This window comes from Aphis gossypii, chromosome 2 (assembly GCF_020184175.1).
Source record: "Aphis gossypii isolate Hap1 chromosome 2, ASM2018417v2, whole genome shotgun sequence".
Classification (NCBI taxonomy): Eukaryota; Metazoa; Arthropoda; class Insecta; order Hemiptera; family Aphididae; genus Aphis; species Aphis gossypii.
The window spans coordinates 39,181,340-39,206,189 of NC_065531.1; the positions used below are offsets into that span (position 1 = coordinate 39,181,340).

General features: G+C 25.5%; 3 protein-coding genes across 3 annotated transcripts; all 3 read right to left on the reverse strand.

The window, feature by feature from the left end:
• Positions 1-4,727: 4,727 nt before the first annotated feature.
• Positions 4,728-10,757, reverse strand: LOC114131302 (tRNA N(3)-methylcytidine methyltransferase METTL6). The gene is made up of 3 exons (XM_027996484.2): positions 10,609-10,757; positions 5,594-6,261; positions 4,728-5,527 (listed from the first exon to the last, which is right to left on the reverse strand). The coding sequence occupies exons 2-3, from the start codon at positions 6,259-6,261 to the stop codon at positions 5,353-5,355; spliced, it is 843 nt and encodes a 280-aa protein (XP_027852285.1). The 5' UTR covers positions 10,609-10,757; the 3' UTR covers positions 4,728-5,352.
• On the reverse strand, positions 7,912-10,757 carry LOC114131303 (ubiquitin-conjugating enzyme E2 H). Its single transcript, XM_027996486.2, has 2 exons — positions 10,609-10,757; positions 7,912-8,537 (listed from the first exon to the last, which is right to left on the reverse strand). The coding sequence occupies exon 2, from the start codon at positions 8,505-8,507 to the stop codon at positions 7,959-7,961; it is 549 nt and encodes a 182-aa protein (XP_027852287.1). The 5' UTR covers positions 8,508-8,537; positions 10,609-10,757; the 3' UTR covers positions 7,912-7,958.
• A 900-nt stretch (positions 10,758-11,657) lies between these two features.
• Positions 11,658-23,873, reverse strand: LOC114131318 (transcription initiation factor TFIID subunit 2). Its single transcript, XM_050200903.1, has 19 exons — positions 23,542-23,873; positions 22,603-22,656; positions 22,348-22,511; positions 22,053-22,269; positions 21,738-21,976; positions 21,456-21,677; positions 21,163-21,376; positions 20,278-20,568; positions 19,885-20,093; positions 19,588-19,827; positions 19,256-19,508; positions 19,029-19,169; positions 18,768-18,961; positions 18,453-18,664; positions 18,155-18,377; positions 13,295-13,424; positions 13,032-13,226; positions 12,633-12,950; positions 11,658-12,552 (listed from the first exon to the last, which is right to left on the reverse strand). Exons 1-19 carry the CDS (start codon positions 23,584-23,586, stop codon positions 12,352-12,354), a joined length of 3,762 nt encoding a protein of 1,253 aa, XP_050056860.1. The 5' UTR covers positions 23,587-23,873; the 3' UTR covers positions 11,658-12,351.
• Between the last annotated feature and the right edge of the window lie 977 nt (positions 23,874-24,850).

Sequence of the window (24,850 nt, forward strand, 5' to 3'; positions counted from 1 at the left end):
TACAATGATGTATGTTTTGTGTGTGTGTGTGTGTGTGTGTGTGTGTGTACATACGTACAGCATAACTTGTTGAAATAATGCTTCAATTTCAAACTTAGTGGGTGGTTTCCGATGGCAAAGTGAATATCCTAAGTGCATTTTAAAAGTCAAAAGTAAATATTTTCCAACAGTTTTCAAAAAAAATCAAGAAAATCAAAAAAAAATTGAATTTTTATGCAAAACCATTTTCGACCAAATCGACTTTGTTGAGCTATTTATAGGCTATTAGTATTTATATTATTTTCAAAACATTTCGCTTATTTTAATAATATTAATTATAGGCATTTAAAATATAATTCGCTTTTGTTTATTATTTTTTTTTTTTTTATAAATATCGGTAAATTTTTTTTGACCGAGTTAAAATACTTGAAAATTGAATACAAAGTTCCTCATAAGTTAGTCTTAAAGTGATTAAAAAATTATAAGAATACATACTACATAGGTACAATTTTTTATTTTATTAACGTTTTAAGTTCAAATATTGTCAAAATTATGTTGTACCTAGTTAAAATATATAAACATTTTTGTGTAAGTAGCTAAGAGTTGAAAATTTAATACCTATACTAGATTTTCTATAAGTTTGGCTTACAATAATTACAAAAGAACTTAAATTTTGGTGCGTATTCAGGCCATTACAACATAAATCATGTTTTTCACCAACCACTGGAAATTATATCCCAGGCTGACAAATCATCTTCGTTCAGAATTGTTTTTCGCATTCAATGACACATTGATACCTCTTATTGAATTCAAATTTAATACATCAATTATAGTACTGATTAAATATAATGATTATAGTGACCTACTATACAGCAGAGCGTTACTAACTTGACCACTCTTTTTTATAGTTTATAACAGCCTAGACAGTTTTAGTAATCAAGGTAAACATTAAAACAACGTTTTAAATTCTAAGCTGGTCGGTGAATATATTATAATTTGTAAGTGTTAAAATGTTTTTAGTTATGCCTTATGTCACAGTAACTTCAAGGAACCTGAAGCAGTAAAAGTGCTTTAATATTCAACATTGAGGTGATGTTTGGTTATAAATCGGATTATCTAGTTGGTACTTCTAGGGAGTCATATAAGTAAAAAGTTTCCAGTAGGTACCTACTTTTAAATACAATCAGAAGGAACGTACATTTTTACACAGTTTTCTATACAACCGATTTTGTATTTTTTATCGTAATCCATAAATAAATAATTACCTATAGATACTGAGGCTTGAGTTCATTGATATATAATGTAACATACTACCTGGTACAAATAATAGGTATATTATAGGACATAATATCTATAAATCAATTTATATATTTTGAAAATTTGTATTGCATTTAGTAAAATTCATAATGTATACGTAAAAGTTTTAAGTACCTACCAGACACCTGCAATACCCACTCCCCACAAATAATATTTTTAAATTACAGCTAAACAAATAATTTAAGTATTTATATAGATTAGATATGTAATTTTTTCCAAATTTTAACATACGATTGTCTGTAACAGTGGCACAACTGATTACTGAAACACCCCCAAATTTTACGTCTTTGTAATTTTAAATACCTAACTAGAGTTTTAATAATGTAGTTTTATTTTATTTAGCATCGCTTTAGTATCATAAGTATCATACATATTGAAAAAGACTTACATACAATGACATTATTGACATTGTTTATCTGAAGAAATAAAACACATTTGTAAATGTTGATAAAAATATGTTTGATACTTTAGAATGTATAGTATGATATAATCAAATATTATAATAAAAAAATGAACTGCGTTAATTTTTTTTCAAAAATTATATTGAGAATAAATTAATAGTATAATCTAAATATAAGGTTTATGTTAAGTTGGGGATGTGAAACATATTTAGGTATGTAATATTTTTATTTTTATTTTCGTTGAGATTACTATAACCTCATACGGCCATGCATTGTTTCCGATTTATATAAACGTCCCTATAACAAAACATTTTAGGGTTTGAATAATTCATTTAGTTTTTTTATTACAGTGAATTTACCTATTATCAAATTTTAAAGTACCTAAGTTTCCTTATTCTAGTGAACATTAAAGTTTTTTTTTATATTTTAATATTAAAGCAAAATAAGTATAAAAATTTTAAAATGTATAAACAATTTTAAATAATTACATTATAGACATTAAACCAGTGGTTCCAAACATTTTTGAAATAGGGCACATTACATAATTTTTGTGACATATACCTAAGTAACTTTTTCTTCAACTAAAAAGTTTTGTCCGGTCCAAATAAGTAACTTGAAAAAAACCACTCGTTAAACTCGCAATCTCATTTTTACTTACATTTTTATCAAATCACTATTGTCATCTTGCATATTTTATATACCTACTTACCTAATTAAAATAATTTTAATCTTTACAACGAACATTTTTTTTTTATTATTTAGTATTTACTAACAATATTATTTACAAATACAAAGTAGCAGATATTTTAATTAAAATACTATTGACTTACGATAAAATAACAAAAACCACTTTTAAACTCTTAGTGGATATAAGTATCTTTTTATTTTTATTTTTGAAAATATAATATCCACTGCACAGAAATAAAATTATTGAATAAATTTAAACAATAATGTATTTAAACTAGGTACCTATATGATTATTAAAAGTTTACTAATATGAGTTAATATATAATAATTGATATTATTATTGTAATTCAGGGGCGTGCTCACGGGGGGGGGGGGGGGTGTCATATCCCTCTCCCCATGAACTTTTTTTCTTATGCATTTATACATTTTTGTGTCTATGACAATTAACAATACAAAATACAGTTCACCCCCTCATCCCCCCATTGAAAATGCTGAGCACACCCCTGTTGTAATTGTAATTTTCATACAACACATAAGTACTAAGTTACATGGCGCACGTGCTTATAGCTAAGGGTTTTCACACCGTTCAGCGATAGAAGACGGCCCACACTCCACAGCAATTTCTCATACCCAGTATACACAATATTTTTAGGTAATTTTGTTAAAATAAGAACGTTCTTTTCACCATGACTAATGTGTGCACTAATGGTCAAACGGCTGTAACAATCGGGCATAAACCAAAATTGGATTGCTTGTAAAACCAGATAGGGGCCTGCCTCGCCACTTCTTCTTGAATGACACCCTTATTGATCACAGCGTAATAAATGCGAGCATGGTAGGTTAATCCAAAACTACTTTAACATCTAGAGTTGGGCAAATGAATACTATTATTAATCCCCCTTCAAATGAAGATCCGGTTTTTATCATATTTGATTGGGTTGTTTATGTATATGCAGCTATTTTGACATAGTAAAATACAAGTTAAATAATATGTAAGTACATCAGTGGCGAACGCAGGGGGGTTTTGGGGGTTAAAACCCCCTCCAAAATGAATGGATGATTAATTTTAAACGCAGTTATTCTCACTTATGAACCTTCAAAAAATTCTAATTTTTTCAAAACTCTCCCCCCCAAAAATTTTTCCTGCGTTTGCCCCTGAAGTATATGCGCATGTATTGATTTAATTGTTTCTACATAGGTATTATTTGTATAATTAATAAATATTGGTACAGTTATTAATACGTTTAGGTATAATCTACCATTTGATTTTTGCTAATACGTTTATTATTTTTCTAATATTACATAAACACCTAATTAATTAGGTGCAATTTAAACAAAAAAAAATAATTAAATAGTATCATAAAAAAGCTTAATTGTAAAAATTAACTGTAATATCATGAAGGAACACATCAAATACGCATTTGTTACTGTATTCGTACATCTCCCATGTTACTTATTTCATTGTTTTAATTTTTAAATAATTTGTACATTAAATTTCGTCACTAAAAATTTATAATATTTCTGTACTTAACACCTTTGTCGAAGAAAATTTAAAATATAAACAGAAACAAATATTTAATATTTTACAATATAATTATAATGATTATATTATTTATTTATTTTGAAGTCATAACACTTATAGAGAGTGAGTAACTGATTATTGTTACCTACTAAATACTATACTTTATAGACTGTTAAACATTTAGACTATAGTATAACTTTTAATTATGGTACATTTTGTCTTATCGTTTTTTGTTGATGATTTATTGTGTCGAAACTTATTTATCTTAATTATATCGATAATAAATAACTATCATACCAAGTTATCTATCTTATATATTTTTTAAAACAGTAAGTTTGGTCATGCACAATAACAGTACCTACTGAACATTTTTATTGGTTTTTATTTCGAGGGCTGCAAAATTAACTAATTGTAGAACTATATGTGTTGTAATGTATTAACGAATATTAAGTAAAAATGTAAATAAATTCATGCATTCAGATTGTTTGAAATTTTTAAATCAAACTATCATTATTAATTGTTACTTTAATTAACACTATTCATGTCATTGTTTTTATTTCATAACAATAATATTTAACATTTATTTCCCATGAGTAATTCAAATTTATTTTGTTTAAATATTCAAATTATAAATTTGTTTTAAGTTTTAATGCAAATACAAATAGTATAATATATTATACTAGAAAAAAAATGTTATGTTTAATAGATAATTAAATAATTTAATAATAAAATATGTTTAATTTAAAAATATTTACCAATTAAGTAGTATTCAAAGTAGTTACAAGTAAAAACTTTTGAAAAGAATATTATGAACATACACCTTTCTTTTTATATATAATATAAATCTTTATTGCCACAAATTTAATTTGAAAAAATCTTATGCATATTTCTATTAATGCTAAAAATAAAATTATAACAATAATTGTGATAGTTTACCAACATATTATTATAGTTACCACAAGTCATTGTCTATAGATCTATAAACCTATGTAATAATAGCTTAAAATAAATTTGTTTTAAAAGAGTTATCTTAATTTAAAGTTAACATGTTTACAATACAAATAAATTTTTGAATCTTAAATTCATACATACTTATGCTGTTAAAATATTATTTTTAAATAAACACTCTGAAAATGTAAACTACAATAAAAAATAGAATTTTTTTTTAAAAAAACAAGATGCAAGATCTTACACAGCACCTATACTTAAATAAAATGAAATAAACCGTATCAGAGAACACATAGTATTATTTGGTAATGTTTATAGACTGCATTATTAAATTTTACATTTTTACTACATACTATAATTATGTAAGTCTTATATAATTATTTTATAAAATAAACTCTCAAATACTTTTCTTGGTTCAATAATCCAGATATATTTTAAAGCTAAATTGTATGAATATCATAACCAATAGTAAAAAGTTTCATATTGTATTCAAATATGTTAGACATCTGTAGATGGCTGCTGCTTGGAAAATGTTGCTTGAATAAATCTCCTCGGTACATCAATATCTTCTTTAATGTTGACTGTCCTTTTACACACATACTTATTAGAACATTCTACAAATCCATTAGATTCCATTAAACTTCGAAAATACTCGATTGAGAAAAAATACGATCTGCAACAATTAAAAATATCTAAATAAATATTCTATAATTATATGTATATAAAAAAAACTATTCACCTTGTACCATCTTGACGCATATACAAATTGTCTGCTATCTTGTGTCCTGGCTTGAATCTCAGTTGTGCCATGTCATAAATTCCATAATCTCGAAATAATAATAGTCCTCCATATTTCAATACTTTATAAATATTTGATATAACTGTTCGATGATTGTCTGGATGAATAGCCGATAACACAAATATGGCAGTTACCATATCCAAACTATTTTCAGGTATTTTGGTGATCAATTCGTCCGTAACAATATCACATTTAAACGCATTAATAAATGATGGGTCATAAGAAGGATTTGATTTCAAGCATTCAATAGCTCTTGGTGAAAAATCACATGCATAAAATTTAGCATTCAATCCATCAGCAAGAAGTGGATATATAAGATTTCCAACCCCACACCCAATTTCTAATATATGTTTTTGATGAATGTCATCTCCAAGCAATTCAGAAAATTCTCTGGTAGTCCAGTGCCTATCTTTAAAAAAACGGTTTCCATTGTTCTTGTAGAAAATATCCCAATGTTTTTTTGAATTTTTTTCAATTTCTTGTGCTCTGAATGATGAAACCATCCGTGAATTTTGTTTGTCAAGAATAGCCTGATCATATTCACTTAATTGAACTGGATCAGTGGTCTCTTCTTGATATCTACTATTATTATTGCTACAGTCATCCATCTAAAAATGCCATGCATAATAAAATCACATAATATATTATATACTTAAAAGTACATACATTTTTATTTATATATATATTAAATTTATAATGATAAATTGATAAATAATATATAATATATATTTATTTTGTAATGAAAAACAACAAGATAAAACTTAACTTATTAAGGAAAAATAAAGCTATAAAGCAATTTTAATACATAAAAAAAAAAATAAAGTAAAGTAAACCATAGTGCATTAATAAATGGCTTAATCAAATCATACCATACAATATAATTTGGATTTAATGTTTCTCATTTTTTTTATTTAATTAATTTATCTGTAGAATATAATTGGCATTACAAAAGTTGTATGGACATTTAATAACAGAAAAGTTACACTTTCAAAATAAAACCTAAAATATATTGAGATCAGGGGATTCTCTAAGAAAAAAAAAATGATATTGATTTAAAATTTTAAAATCTTATATAATGAGAAAAAGTATAAATTGCATGGTTGCAAATAGTAACAATAAAACTTAAGTGTTTGATAATTAATTGATTTGTTTTCCAATTCCAATTTTTACATACTAGCTTTATTAACATGTATTAATTTTACAAATATTTATTAATTTAAGCAACTGTTAGTTCCTTATAGAACAGAAAGATAACTTTTAAACAACATAGAAAAATGTGAGAATATTGTATTATAAAACTATATATGATAACAGAGCAATAATAATTCTATTATAATCCATAGTCTTAAGGCTACATGGTATACATTCACCATTGTGGCACAAATTATTTTTAAAAGTTAATTGTAATTACGTCACTTTTACACCCATTATTTTAAGGTGAAATTCTAATACTTAGTACATTTGTTTTTAACATGAAAATACATATTTTTTATAAGGCTATACAAATGTTTGAAAAATTATGAACTCTTTCATTAATATAGTAATTAGTTACTAATCTTGGTTGTCTATTTAAATATAATAAAAGTTAATATAGTATATATTTTGGTTAAAAAAAAGAAAAACATAATAGGGGTAATTTTTAGATTAATTGTGTACTATTTTGGGATAATTGAAATGTAATTTGTAAGTAGACTATTATTAAAATATCATTTAAATTATATCATAGTTTAAAAGATATGAAAGAGTTATCCTTAATATATGGTAAACAGCATTGTGAAATTTGAAAGTTGAATAAAGCATTTGTATAAACCATATTAACAAAGTAGTTGTACATAAAATAAGGCAAAAAGTATTAGCCTAAAAAGCAAGTTGTTTTTTAAAATTAAGCTGTATATCTGTTTCATTATATCTATATTTATAAATATTTAAACAGACACATAGGTTTTAAAACAAATATTAACAAATTGTACAATACAGCCAAGCACATACATTTCTAAAATTGTCTGCACTATAAACATAATAATTCTAATGAAAATGGGTTTTAAATTTGACGTATTACTATTAATCTATTATTATTATTATTATTGTATGTTCTTCTATGAATATCACATATAAATCTTTTGTCCTTATTAAAAATATCTACAAAATTAATTCTCCAAGTATTAAAAAGATGTGATCAACATAAAAAACCTACCAATATCTACTTAATTTTAACTAACATTTAAGTAAATTAGTGAAAACAAACGAAAAAAACTGGATACATAATAATATTTATAATTATTAATTAATTTTAGAAAAATGATGGCTATAGCTCCATGTCTTGTGCTTCACTTTCACTAAACTCCGACATAGAGGATTCATCGCTATCCGAACCAGCATTTCCATCATCTTTGAGTGCTTCTTCAGTAGCATATTTTTTAACATATTCTTCAACACGCTTTTTATACTGTTCAGGTTTATGCAAATACAAAGCTGCAGCATCACCATTTAATGGGTCAATTGGATTTGGGTAGGCAAGCAGCTGGGGCAGAAATGACTCAAAAATATTAAGCAGATCATACAAAGCAGTCCAAGCTTGGTTGATTACATCAAGACAAACAGTACCAGATACTTCATCAATGTTTGGATGGTAAATTTTATTAATAAAGCCAATCGAAGGAGATTTAAATGGATAATGTTCAGGAAGATGTACTCGAACTTTCCATAAGCCACCTTCGTATGGAGTACCACGTGGTCCATAGAGTTTAACACAAAACTCATTCAAGCCGTTTAAAAGAGTAACCTCATGTTTGCTTTCTATCAATTTTATGACATCTGTGTCCATACGGCGCTTGCCGGCACTAGGCGAAGACATAGTAGTTGGCAGAATTGTATACCAAGTTTACTGAAAAATATATTGATATTTTAGGTACACGATGATACCCATCTTTTAAGAAATTATAGAATTATAGTAAGATTAAAATAAACATTTTCCAAATGTTTTAGTTTAATCAGTTAATCAGTGTATGCATTTAAACAAAAACCAAAGTTTAAGTAAATTTAATAGATTATCAATAGTATCAATTTAATTAACTATTTACAAAAACATTATTATATTATAATATTATTGTTTTATAAGTTTTATTAATATAAAGGGTTTTCACAGTTATTTTTCTCTTAATATTTCTAGGAAAGAAAAAAGATTCTAGAAGTTTTTAAATTGTAAAGAAAAAATTACATACCTATTTACCTATTATAAATACAATTCCAAATATTTGGAATAAATAAACAAGTTTGAAATAAAGAATATAAATACTAGTTAAAATGTACATGCAATATATGTATGTTAAATTTAAATTTAAAAATTAAATAAATCTATTATAGTTATGATGACTGATAAGTATTACCTAAGTAGTTTCTATTTTATGATGGCTATCTGATTAGGTATTAAATTAAATTTTGATTAAATTATTTATGTTAAATAATATATAAGTAAATCTCTTGTCTATAAATATTTTATTGGTCTAACATGATTTTGTACAATAATATCTACTGCTGACATCGTTATTACATTTATATAACGTGTATTAAAATGTTAAAACCTAAATAATCTTATTAGTTATCAATACTATTTTGGTTAATAGTAAATGCTTTTATAAATCCATTATAAGTGGAACTTGGAACTTTTTTTGCAAAAGATCAATAAAATTTATATATGCACAAAAAAATCTTATTAATGCTTTATTTATTACTTTTTATAAAATTGGAATAAATTTCAAAAAGTGTATTAATATGCAAAAAAAAACCTATGTATTATATTTTGTATTGTCTATTATAATAAAATAATAGATAAATTTTATTTTTATATAATTATTAATTATTAACTATAATTTAAAATATAGATGGCTATATTATACATGCAAGAAGGCTTTTTATTTTTAAATTAGATTTTTAATTGAACTGTTTTTTTTTTATTATTATTAAAGTTTAAGTTTATCAATGTGTTCAGACCTTTAAAAATGGAGAAATCACTTAATTTTATACAATCTTTAAAAATAAACAACTCACATTTTTTAATTTAACTTACAGGTGTTATGAAAAGAGTGTTGTATTAGATAATAAGTTATTACTTGATATTAAGCTTGCTAAGAAATTACATAAATGCAAGAAGTTCCAACCCGGTTTAATTTTAATTTATTTTATTTCACTGTAAATACTTGGGCAGTTTAGTAATTAAAGAAAAGTTATTTTTATATTTAGTTTTAATATGAAGTTATTCAATAAAATAACTCTAAGCAACCATTTTTGTTATTAAAATAAAATCTTATACATTTTACTATAAATATAGAATTATTTATTAATTAAAATTTAAGTATTACAATTTTGTGGAATTTATTAAGCCAAATTGATTGATACAGATGTAGTAAAAAATAATGTATTAAAATAAATATAAATAATTTAATAAGAAAACTGAGTATACCTTATCTATTAAAATACATACTAAATAAACAGAAATAAAATACCTATGGACAAAATAAATTTCTTATACTATCAAATTTTAAATTAAGCCACCCGATCTCAATTGGGACACAAAATTATTTGTTTAAAATTAAACTTAAACAAACTCAAGGACTAATATAAATCGAATATTACTCAATAATTGGTAGGTAGGCAAGCCATACATACGCAAACATAATAGAATAATAACGATACGAATATGGTTGCAGGAAACCGTTTAGGTCACTAATCATAAATCAATTGTTTGGACAAAATCTGGGTGAAATGGTGAAAACTTTCACGTAAACAAATAGCAAACGGTTTTAAAAAATAAAATATCGAATTCGATGACGAAATCTTGATACAGAAACGTCAGAATCATTACTGAAAATAATAGAAAGCGGGGTCCTATGCTCAATAATCCTTTGTCCGGATACTAATACTTCAGGCTCATTATACGATTATTGCGTCTTACTTACTAGTTACTGGAGCGAGACCAGACAAGTCCGTTCGGGTTGTATTTGGGCTGATTAGGATCCTCGGGAATTCGGGCGAACGAGTGGTTCAAACGGTCCACGAGAACAGATTGCTAGATCCACGACACGCGAACACGAACGGTTGACGAAAAAAGTTGTAGAGCCAAAATAATAATATCCTCTCCGACTTTTGATTATGACGAATTAATTCTGACAAGGTAGAAATGAGCCAATAATATTGAATGCAAAACAGCCATTAGAACATCTGTGAGCTCAATAATAATAATAATAATAATAGTAATAAAAATGAAAGAAAAGAAAATGTCATGCGCACAACTCGTTATCTGATAGTGATCAGCTGACCCGCCTCTGACTGGAAGGTACGCGGTGAATTTGAAATATACAAATTCGTAAATCTGGCGACTGATATATTTAACCATTTAGTCCGTGAACATATTTTCACTGATTACACTACTGCACTATCCACCGCCCGACTAAGTGAGTCGAATAATAATCGTAGAAAAGAAAATTTTATATTTTTGGGTACTAAATTGGTTGTATCCTCCAAAATTAAAATAAATAAATAAATAAAATATATTTGTAAACTCTATTGGTGAAACTAGATGTCTAACTCAATTTTTATACCTTCAGCTACATGATTTCTAAATGTTAAAAATTAAGATAATTATTTTAACTTATTTAATTTATTATAAATTAAATAATACTTGTACTAAGAAAAACTATTTATTTTTTTTTATGAACGAAAAGTTAAATTATACAATGTATTCAACATGTTCATATTATAGAGCAGTTTAACAAACTATATAATTTATTATTATACTTTAAATAATAATAGTATAATAATTTATTGTTAAATATACCATTAAAAACCATATATACATGTTAACAATTAATAATTAACATTTTTATTTTATAAGTAAAAATTAATAAGTGACATTTTGATATTTTGCTTTGTATTCTTTAAATATGTATGACAAGTATTTTGAACATCGGTAATTAGTCAAATTAGTTTAATTAATTTTTTGGCTGTTTTTAAGAATGTAGGTTATTCTCAATTTTTTTCCAATAGTGAAAATATATTTAATTTTAATTTCTCATGCTTTGAGACGTATGTATCTTTGTTATAATATGTATGTTATAAACATATTACTTCTTAAGTCATAAATAATAATTACATTTATTATACATACAATTAAATTGCCTGTTACAATCAAACACGAGTCATTTTTATATACTGTTACTTTAAATAATTTTCAATTTGACTACCAAATGGTAATAATATGCAGTACTTTTTACATTAACCTTAAAGATATCTCCCAATATTGATTTTGTCTAAAATTAAATTACAAAATTTAGTCATTTTTAAAACTTTCTTCTAATTATTTTATTTTGAAGTTTTTCAAGCTTTCCTAATCAGTAGTTTATTAATATAAATTCCTTGAACTATACAATTTTAATCATTTACTTTGATTAAAAAAAAAAAAAAAAAATGACAGATAGATGTAAATATAAATTAATACAGAAATATACTTATCACAAATTTATTTTAATATAATGTAGGTTCAATTTAATCATATTAATAAATATGTATGTATGTACTAGGTAGAAATTTAAATAACTTAAATTGGGATATTATTAATTTTGTCAAAAAAAAAAAAAAATAAAATAAACATATAAAAATATATATATATATATATATGTATATACAATTTCTGTATAAATTAATTAAATAAATACACTTAAATCTCTAGAAGTATCATCACTACTAGAACTTCCAGAAGTCAAAGTTTCTTCTTTTACTTTAATAATTGTAGTGTCTTTGTCTTCTTTAATTTTTTCCTTTGATTTATCTTGCTTATGCTTATGTTCATGTTTGTGTTTATGTTTATGTTTATGTTTTTTTTTATCCTTTTTCTTTTTCTTGCTCTAAAAAAAAATATATACATGAATTAGTTATACAAATATTTCATCAGAATCAACACTTTAAAAATTTAAAATTAACATACAGAATTACTGGTTCCGTCTATTTTACTATGATGATGATGGTGGTGGTGATGATGGTGATGATGATGTTTATTCTCATTTTGTACAACTACAGGTTTATTGGACTGATCTTCAGGTTTTACATTAAACATTCCAGGTTCAAAACCAACTGGTCCAGAGGAATTGGATACCATGATTCCAGGGAGCGAAGCAGAATTTTCAGAGAAATAACCTGTCTTAGATTTGTGCTCATTCAGTTCAAATGGTGGCCTGATAATTGGAACTAAGTTAACTTCTTTAAGTTCATTAGTAGGCTCTCCATTATCATTATTGATCTCATCCTGAATCATAATTTTAACCAAACAAATAAGTGAAAGAGAATAGTTATGGAATGGTAACAAATTTTGTCAATTAAACATTACCTTTATTCTCTTATCAAAATGTAAATCAATACCGAATTCATTTTCTAAATTATCACTTTCAACTTTTAGTTCATCAACAATTTCTGGGACATCTTCTAATTGTTCTTCATGATCTATAGATCTTTTGATACCACGTTCACTATTAGAATTATTATCTGGTTCAACAATAATATTTGGAAGAGTACAAGATTTTGCCTAACAAATACAAAAATTAATTTATTAGAAGCACAATTGTTTTGTTTATCAATAAAGTAAAATTTCACCTCTACTTCAACTTTGATTGGCTTGTACAAAGCAGCAACTTCAGCACGTAAAATTTTTTGTCGTCCAAATAAAGTATAATATAAGTCAACAAAATTACAACGCAATGTTGTATCATATGATAGCAATGAACTAAAACAGTAAATAATAAAAAATTTAAAAAAAACATCTTAAATTATAATTTATTTTAAAATTCTGAGTATAAAAATAAACACGCTGGTTTTAAAAAGCTGTTTTTTTTGTCTGTTTTCTTTCTGGTATAAAATTGGATCAAATTCTAAGGGGTCAACAATTTAAAATTTATTAAAGATATAATTTTTTATATTATTTTGAGCTATTTATGAACAATTTATACCTACTTCAATATTTTATTTATTTAATATTTAATATTTTCATTTTTTTTTTTTTTTTTTTTTAATATACCTAATATGATATTAATTTTTCTTTCTTTGTCAATAAGATTGAGTATTAATTATAAAATTTCTTGTAAATTGGTTTTATAAGTTATAATAATTTAAATATTAAAATATCAAAATTGAATTTTTACAATTTTTCTTAATAAGCGTATGAATTTCAAATTTTTATATTCGTTAAAATCGTATAGATTTGCCAATTATTTCGTACCAATAAATTTAAAATATTTTAAATTTTTATAGTTGCATCAAAAATATTATTAAACGTCCCTCATAAGTTGTTCTCACACAAGGGTGATTCATTTTACGTAAGATTTTATTTTTTGGAAAATACTAATGTTTTAAACATCGTAGTAACATATATGTTATAAGATAAGATAAGTCCTACTGTAGGATATCGGTATATCGTTAGGATTTCCCTTATATTTTTATTTTGTAGTCACTGACTATATTATAGTCGGTATTTATTCTTTTCTATGGTCAGAAGCATGATTAAGATAATATTATTAATAATATATAATAATAATAATAATATTAATATAATACATATTATATTATTAATTAATATACTATCATCTTAAATCGTGGTCAGTAGTCAGTCTTCTGTTAAGGTTAACCAGTGTTCGCCGTTCAGGCAGTATGTGAGACTGTGAGATACTGAGATCAGTAGTAACGTAGTGTGCACCATGTACAGTGCCAGGCGACAGTGTATTTATTTTATAATCTATTGTTTTTAATTTCTGTAAATGCATTATAACCACAGAAAGTTATAACCGAACGTTGAGTGAAGGGTTTTTTTATTTACAATAATATATACGTTAGAACCAGTACGATTTCATTTAGTTATAATTAATTATTGACCAGCGCCAGCTTAGTCTTCCTACAACATACTTTATGTACATAATCTTAAATCATTAAATATCATTTTTACTACATTTTAGCGTTTAGTTTTAAGTTTTTACTCTTGAGTAGCAACAAACATTTTTAATTTCATTTTCTGAAGCAGAATATTATTTGGATTATTTTAATTAACCTTTCAAAATCAAATCTCAGATGTAGGTACAGTTTATTAATTACCTATAACTTTATAAATTATAAGTATTTAACCCCCCCCCCAACCCCTCAGGTACGTCCTTGTTTGTATTACTCCATTTCACTCATCAGTATTTTAATAGGTACTCGGTCGTAGCCCATTCGGGTCCGTTTTACAAAAAGATCAATTTCCAAACGTCTACCGTCAAAAAAGGTTTTACGAATAGGTAAATTTTCAAACGGCTCCGCTTTTTTACAACATGAATTTATTTTCATTTCATACAGATTTAAAATTGTATCAAAAGATATGTGGTTAAATACATGTTGGTGTAAACACTGTAAACTAAGTAAATTATAAAAATTATATAGAATGTTAAATTTTAGTGTTAAAAATGAAAAAAATGCTTGTATAAGTAGAAATATAAGAAAAAATCATACATTGGGCAATTTTTTTAAATTATTCATAATTATTTCACTCAATGACAATTTGTCAATGATGTTCCAAATGAACTCTTGTTTTTTTAAAAATGTAGGTGTACTGACAAAATTGAGCTTTAAATTAATTTTTTTTCTACGGGGGCCGTTTGGGATCCGACGTCATGAACTACTCGTCCGAATTATGTATTCCAGTAAACATTCTGCTTCAGAATATGAAATTTAAAATGTTTAAGATTCTGAACGAAGTGATGGATGTACCTATTGATTTTACAACGATGTGTGTATATTTCTTTTGTTTTTGTGTCTGTGTACACTGTACACTGTACAGCATAAATTGATGAAATAATGCTTCAATTTCAAACCCAAAGAGTGGTTTCCGATGGTAAAGTGAATATCCTTAGTGCATTTTAAACGTCAAAACTTAAAAGTAAACATTTTCCAACAGTTTTCAAAAAAAACGAGAAAAACAATAAAAAAGTGACGGAAAAACTGGAATTATTACTCAAAACCAGTTTTCGACCAAATCGATTTTTTTATATAGTTTTAACATAAAAACTAATCACTGTAAATACTTGAAATTTTCACCAAATATTTATATTAGTCTTATCTTTAAATAATTACATTTTTAAAATATTTTGACTTTTTTTGATCTATTTATAGACCAATGAAATTTTTGATTTTTCTGAGAATCTTTTTTTAAAGTGTTGATAAAAAATTTTAGATGGCCAAAAAACCTTGAAATTTTAATACAAAGTTCCTTATGAGTTGTTTTTATTGTAGTTAAAAAAAAATCAAAAATAATTGGGCACAATTTTTATTTATAAGTGTTTATAGTTTGAATTTTTACGAAATATGTCAAAATCACGAAAATTTGCAAATAATTTTGTAGTTGAAATATCATAAATATGTTTGTGTTTATATCTAAGGTTAAAAAATTTCAACACTTAGTTTTTCATAAATTTTTCTTTAAATAGCTATAGAGAAAACTCGAAATATAATAGGAAAAATGTTATGTGCGTTTGAATTTTAAATGTTTACGAAATCGCGTAACGAAAACGATTTATCTCCAATCGAAATGAAATATTTGATATAATTCAAAAAGTATAAATTGTAGATACTTAAAAATTTCACCATTTATTTAGATTGGAATTTTATACACACGATTTAATTTTCAAAATATTTCGCTTATTTTAATGCTATTTAATAGGCATTTGAAATATTCGTTTTTGTGTATTTTTTTCTTTATGAATATCGATAAAAATTTTTTGGCAGAGTCAAATTACTTGAAAATTTAATACAAAGTTCCTCATAAGTTATTCTTATAGTGATAAAAAAATTATAAGTATACACAGGCACAATTTTTTTTTATTAGTATTTGAAGTTCAAATATTGACAAAAATTCGTCAAAATCGTGAATATTTGCAAATTATTTTTTAGGTATAATTCATAAAAAAATTTGTGTAACTAAGACTCAGTTTCAAGAGTTGATAATTTAATACAATAATTTCCGTGTAAGTTTAGCTTACAATAATTATAAAAGAACTTAAATTTTGGTGTATTCAGGCCATTAAAACATAAACCACTTTTTTCACCGACCACTGGAAATTATATATTTATGTCCTAGGCTGACAAATCATCTTTATTCAGAATCGTTTTTTCGTATACAATGTACCTATCATTGGATTCAAATTTAACACTCCTATAATATATAATAGTGATCTATACGGCACATAATGTACAGCAGAGCGGTACCAACTTACCTGATTTTTTTTTTTATAAATATTGATAAAATTTTTTGGCCAAGTCAAAATACTTGAAAATTTAATACAAAGTTCCTCATAAGTTAGTCTTAAAGTGATTAAAAAATTATAAGAATATATAGATACAATTTTTTTTTATTATCGTTTAAAGTTCAAATATTGTCAAAAATTCGTCAAAATTATGAATATTTGCAAATTATGTTGTAGTTAAGATTTATCAAATTGTTGTGTAAGTAACTAAAAGTTGAAAATTTAATACTAGATTTTTTATAAGTTTTGCTTACAATCATTATAAAAGAACTTGAACGTTGGCCAATTAAAAAATTGTAATCTTTATTTTTATGAAATCCAAAATTCATTTGTTAAATAACAATTTACTATCAAATAATTTTAGATTTTTGTTATAGTTAAAAATTATTAGTCGTAGAAACTTAAAACATATACCAGTTGTTTAAATTGACAGTTTCTATAGGTACATGATTTTTTAATTTTGGGGTATTTAGTTAGGTCATTAAAACATAAACTGCCTTTAATTAAAAATATAAGTAATATATTTTATACATTATATCCTACTATCCTAGCCTGACAAATCATCTCCGTTCAGAATCATTTTTCGTATACAATGATACTTATTATTGGATTCAATTTTAACACACCTATTATAGTGACCTACCTACTCTATGTCCGACATAGGTGACATTCCTATACATAATAGTGATTCACACAGCATCTAATGTACAGCAGAGCGGTACCCACTTGACCACGCTTTTAATAACGATTTAGAATCGAGATAAGAATTTTTTTTTTTTTATGTTGTTTTATAACCACTTGCGTGAAAAAAAAATATTTAAAAAAAAATATAAATATGTTTTATGTTAAATAAGTAGATGTTACTGATATGTAATATAAAATTCATAATAATTATTTTATAATATATGTTATTATAAAATAATATTGAATATAATATAGTTATTTTTGGATAAAAATTAGTTTAAACTACTATATTACTAAATAAAATATCTTTAGAAATAGGTTAACACACTATCTTTACTCAGAATCGTTTTTCATTTGAAATGATTTTTCATTGTATCAAAGTTAACAAGACTATTAAACTGACCTACTCAATGATGAAGTACATTCAGCACTTTGACTTCCCTAGTTTTCAGTATTAAAACAGCAGTTCTTAAACAATACATTTATCCATATTTTTTGTACTTACTTGATGAGTTTCCATAAGTGATGAGATAAATAATCATTGTTTAATCGATTATTTGGCTTTTTAGGTGTAAATGGTGGATTTTTACACAACATGCGAACAAGCTCATTCCTAACTTTTGGATCGGGATCACTATCTGCTATGTCTATAAGATACTTTAAATCATCCCAACGTCCATCTAAGCAAGTGAAATCAACTAAAGCTTCTAATGCACAAAGTCTTACTCCTAAATAAAAAAAGAAGCATATATACATAATATAATTATTCATACTTATTTTAATGTATTCAATTAAATTCTAACCAATAAAATTTCCGTATGATGAATAGGAACGAAATATGTTAGGATTATTTGGTAAATGACCAAATTTTTGTAATTTTCTGATAGCTTTTAAGCAGGTTATTGTTATTGGGTATTTATAGGTCTGTAAACGTTTCTCCAAGTTTAAGTGCTGTGTAATTTCTTCAAGTATTAATTTTGAATCCCCAGAAAGTGAATCTGCAGTTATATCACAGCTAAAAAAATATTTTATAAATTATGTAAATAATTGATATTTGAGTAATTTTAAGTACTTTAGACATTTCATTGTCAGTTACAATAATGACACTTGGTACTTACGCTTTTTGCATTAATGATATAACTGGTGTAATTGTTGCACCAAGAGCTTCAATTAGTGAAGCTCTATAATAATTATCAGAGTATCTATTTTTACTATTATCATTGTACTTGATTAGATCTAATATGAATTTTAAGATTTCGGGGGGACAAATTCCATGAGAATTTCTCAAACCAGCCATTGCAATTGGAATTGTCTAAGATAAATAGTTAACTATTATATTTTTAATTTTTATAAGATTATTTTTTATTTAACTCAAATACCTTCTGTAGATAGTAATGTTGTAGATTTGAGAAATTATTTTGTTTTATAATATGTGGACATGAAAATGATCCAAACATTTTTTTAAATGTTGCTAACATCGCTGGTGGCCCAGTCCAATTAGTAACCATTGCATTTGCAATCTATCATCAGAAAAATAAGTTGATAGCAATTAATCATAAAAGATAAATATATATAACTTATTACATTGTAAAGTTAGCTTAGTTACCTTAGTTAAACAGTGAGCAGCTTTACATCGGACATGAATATACACTTGTTCATTTTCAATAATATCACATAAAGCATTACGTGTAGCAATAGTAGGGAATTTATCAAGAGCTACCACTGCTTCCATTTGAGCAGTAATATCTTTTTCATGTCGCAATTGATAATTCCACTGGTATTCAGGTTGTTCTATAATACAACTGCGTAAAATAGTCATCTCAGGATCTAAACGTATCCATAATACAGGAGAGTCATTACTGAAATAAAATTAGTTTTTATAATATTGTTGTTTAATAATACTAATAATGGATAGTAAATTATTTAATTTTTATTTACTCCATAGCATTTAAATCAATATCTACTTCGTCCCCTGTACACAAAGGAATTTTCTTTTTCTTATTACGTCTACTTTTTGAATGACAAGTTATATCTGCTCGAGCTACATTTCCTTCAACTTGCAAAGTATGTTTAAATGGACCATCTAATTCTTGAATGCTTACTAATAATGGGCCAACATATTTACGAATACCTCGTTGACTAATGGCATCCTGTTTAATTTCTAATTCTAATGTATTCCTAATAACAAATATAATATGTAATATATGAAGTTGTATTTGAATTATAATAGCAAACCTTTTTCTATTGAATACAAAGGTACAAGTAAATTTAGCGTGACCACCAGTTCTAACCCATTGATCAATGAATACAGACATATCTATGCCAGATACAGTAAAAATAGTTTTATTAAATATATTAGTACTGATTAACATGTGGCCCCATAAACCTGAGCTCATTGGATTTTGAGATGCATTACTTGCTAAAGATAAATGCTTATTCAAAACCTATAAAAAATATAATGATAAGGTTAAATACCTAAAAATTTACATTTTTGATTTAAATAGAATATAATGTTTTTTAAATTTACAAATTGAGAAAAATTTAAAAATTAAGTTAATTGGATAATTACAATAATAATTTTAAGTGTATTTCAAGTTAATGTTTAGTTAGATTATATTAAAATTGTACCTGTAACAATAATGAATAACCAATTCGATTTTCCAACATCCTTAATACAAGATGTGCTTTTTTAGTCATGTAATGAAAATAACGAGGTGATATTGTGTGTAAGCTACGAGTAGAGAAGTAAAAATTAGATATTTCATTAGTATTTTGCACATTATTGAAAGATAATGAAAATCCAGGATTAGAAGTTCCTCCTGGACTGACAAGACCACTACTTGTTGGAGCTGGTTGTTGTGTTGGATCTAATACTATAGGTCCAATTTCTTCTTCATATTTCACCAAACTTGTTAATTCCTACATTAATAATAATTAATACTTCCAATAAAGTAATCAAATAAACACAATAATAATAGGTAATAATTAGTGATGGGAACAATCAAGAGAAATTACTCGAAATACTCAATTGTTAGATTTAATCGATTATTTTGGTTGTTTTGAAAACTTTTGAGTGATGCTCTCGGTATCGAAATCAGCTGAAATATTCGAATAATAAAAATTACTCGGCAAGTGATTCTTTCAAATTTAAATCGACTATGTCCATAGACCCTTTGAGTTAAAAGTCTATGACTATGTCTAAAACATAAAAAAATTGAATTAAAATTAATAATTACTAGGTTATTAATTTATAATAATAAAATAAGATTTATATTTACATTATTAAATTTAATATACCTATCCTATTCGATTAAATTTTGCACACTTCTCACTCAGACTTAACGAGAGTTATATTGAGTGTTGAGTAACCAACTCGACTACTCGAGTAACTGATTAGAGTGATTACTGACTACTGAGTGTAATGAGATATTAAATTAACCGGGAGGTTTTTTGAAAGAATCTCTCGATTATAGAAATCACTTGATTATTCCCATCATTAATAACAATACATACATTGTGAATCCATTCACGATAAGAATTATTTCCAAAACATTTTTTTGCAAAAAGACCAGACATATATAATGCTATACCACATGTTAGCCACCAATCTGACCAATTTTGAGTTGAAATAAAACAACCAAAAAATTGTTCTGCCATAACTTGGGCTAAGATTTTTTTTGAAACATAAACTTGATCAATAATTTGTTTTGGATGTAAAAGATTAACACTGAAAAAATGTTAAGTTTATTGGTTATAATTAACAAAAGGGCCTAAAATTTTACATTCATACAATTTAAATGTATTACCTCATGATGCCCATTGATGCATATGATGCATAATCTGTAGGAGTTTCATCAACAAATACTTGTTTATAACAACTATAAGGATAACCATTAGATAATGTATCTTCATAAAATTCTAATGCTTCATGTGTGTACTTTGCAGCTGTAGGTAGAAGTTCCGAGAGCCCCGGTAAACAGAAGTGAGTTATAACATGCATGGTTGGGTCCACATAAATTTCAAAAGGTCTAAAATAAACATATTATTTAATATCAACCTAAAATTTATTTTTTTTTTTAAATAGTTACCCCACTGCTAAGGCTATATTTGGCGCACAAGTGGGCATTGATAAGTTATAATAATATGTTTTACGCCTTAAATCAGGAGCTGCAACAACTTCGATCAAATCTCCACAAGATACTGCGGTCATATTTTCATCAACAGTAAATTCTAAATCCCATGTACATGGTTCTGCATAACTATCAACACATGGAAACCATAATCGAGATGAATTCTCAAAACACATAGTGAACATGTGAGCTCGTCTCTAAAAGTAAATAGAACAGTATTTTAAAATAAAATAAAAATTGTATACTAATAAACAAATTTTAGAATATTTATACCTCAACTAAAGATCCATCTCCTTCCGGAATAACAAAATGGACACCTCCACTAGGCTGCTCCAAAGAATATTCTACACTTATTTTTATACTTGTTCCATCATTTACAGATGCTGTAAGTTCTGCAGGTAAACTTATAACTAATTCTCCATTATTGTTATCGGGTTCAGTTATCTGAGCTGCATTTAAATGAGCTGCAGAAAATGCAGTTAATGTAGGTCTAAGAAGAAATAGTATTTAAATTACTATAAAAAAAATTACAAATAAGATTGTAAATATTTAAATTGTAAATACTTACTCTTCATCTTTATTTTGAGTTATGTCAACAAATGGATCGAAATATTGGAAAGGAACTTCAATATTTTCATTAACAGTTACACGATATATACGACATTGTTTTGCATTGAGGTTTATAAATTGAAGATTATTTTTTAATGGTATAATAGTTAGCTCAACCATTCCCTAAAGCAAAATAATAAAATTTGATATACTTAATTATTGTTAAAAAATATATATATATGCTAATAATTATTTAATACTCATATTTATTTACCAATATATTTTTTCGCTGAAAGCTTATACCTGTTAAACTAACCAATTGATGGGCTGTAAAATTTTAAAAACATTTATATTATTAAACTATGTAATAGCTTAATATAATTAAAATAACATTCAATTTTATAAATATATGACAGTTTTAGTTTCAAAGTGTAACTTATTAATCTAAAATAAAATCTAATAAATTAACGTCGTAATAAGTATAATAATGTAATAGATTTTTTAGAAATTACATAAGTTTAATTTATTGTTAGAATCATAGCCACATTAAGGTTTGGCCGCCCATAGGCTAAAATAAATTTACCATTAAATTTACATAGGTAAAATTTGCTATTTCGTTTCGACCGTTAAAATTTTCCGCCCAAGGCTTTAACATATACAGCCTGAGCGGTAATATGGCCCTGGTTAGAATTAATTAATCAAATCAATTGTAAAACTAATATTGCCAATAATTTCCAAATTGAGTCCCAAATTGATCAGAGACTATTTTTTTTAAGCATGGAACATGCACGTCAAATGCGCAATGACTGTTCACTAAATATTTTGTGGACGGCAGCCACCAAGATCATTGGAAAATTGAGTGAAAATAAAGTAAAAAAAATAAATACAATTTTTAATTAATGTTGTAACTATGAAATAAAGAAATACATAAAGATTTATATATTTTAATGTAAATGTACTTTCTCAAAAATAATTTATTTTTCTAATTGCTTGTATCTCTCGTAGAGTATTCTATTCAATATTTTTGTCATAGTTGGTACTTTATGTTTGTCATACTTTAACCAAAGTGTATATATATATATATTAATTAAAAGGTGATAGTTTAAAACTATCTATTTGAACCCATTCAGTAGATTAAACAAGAATTGGCATTCTTAATAAAATGGTTAAACTGCCATTGTATGTTAAGATGATTTCGATCATAAAATACTTATAGTTTATAAGGTCTAGCGTTGTCTCCTGTTTTATCCTTCTTCATGGTGGTTGTTGCATAAAATTTTAAGTTGTTTTGTGGTATGATCGACGTCTACAACACTAAACATCTAAGGGACCATTGTCGGCACATAATTTATCAATTAATCATTAAAAAATGCTTATTACACGCACAGTATTAAAAAGTTAAAAGATTTTGTAAAAACTAATAGAACTAAGAAATAACTATAAGTGTAATTATTAATCGTCTGAAAATTGATCGTTGAACGAACATCGTAACATTTAAAATCATCAGAAACCGGAGTCTGTTGAGTTTTTTGTTTTGACTACAGTCTATTATCATTTATCACGTCAAACATTATCTTCTTTAAATCTTCCGAGCGGTAAAATAGTATACATATAATATACGAACAAGTGTCGCGATGCCGTGGTACAAACGTCGTTAGATCGAAATGTAAATACTACATCTATCTATGTACAAATCAAAGTGGATAATATATAAAATATATTATATTATATATCCACCTTGAAACAAATAAAATAACTTATCCTGACTCATTCATTATCGCTTAGCCAGAACCGCAGTCCGCAGAAGCTCTAAATTTGAAATTTGGTGTGATACTGTACAGCTATCAATTGATATTTATAGATCCATATCCATATCTTATAAACTTTTAAGATCTTTAGATAGATCAGATACCTAGTTTATTTGATAGATATACAAGAAATTTAAGTACCTATATTATAAATTATAATATTGATATCACCTACGGACTAAGTATAAATAGGTAGGTACTTCTATAGATTATGGATAGTGGATATGAATAATATTATACATAAATACATTAATACATACATCCGTGGTATCTAGATCTTAGGCATGAACTAAGTAGATTTAATCCTCAACTAATCTTCTTAGTTCATGATTTTAGGTAATAAAAAATGTTTGAAAAAAAGTATTATAGATAATAAAGGTACCTAACCTAAAAATAAATATTTTTTGCAAAAAAAAAAATGTGCCATCTTCCTGTTTTAATATTTAAAAGTATTTATTTTTTATTAGTTTATTAGACAGTAAGTCCGTTAAGTACCTATATTTAATTACAACTTTTTTTTTTTTTAATTCATTGAGTATTTTAAAAAATATTTCAGTTTTAAAAAAAAAATGAATAATTAAAATTTGAATGCTAAATTAATATTATTTTTTGGACAAAAGATGTCTTAATAATATTCATAAGCATTAATGCTTTCATTTTGTAAATAAACTTTCATAGACCAATAGGTACAATTAATCCAGTCCACTTATTTTT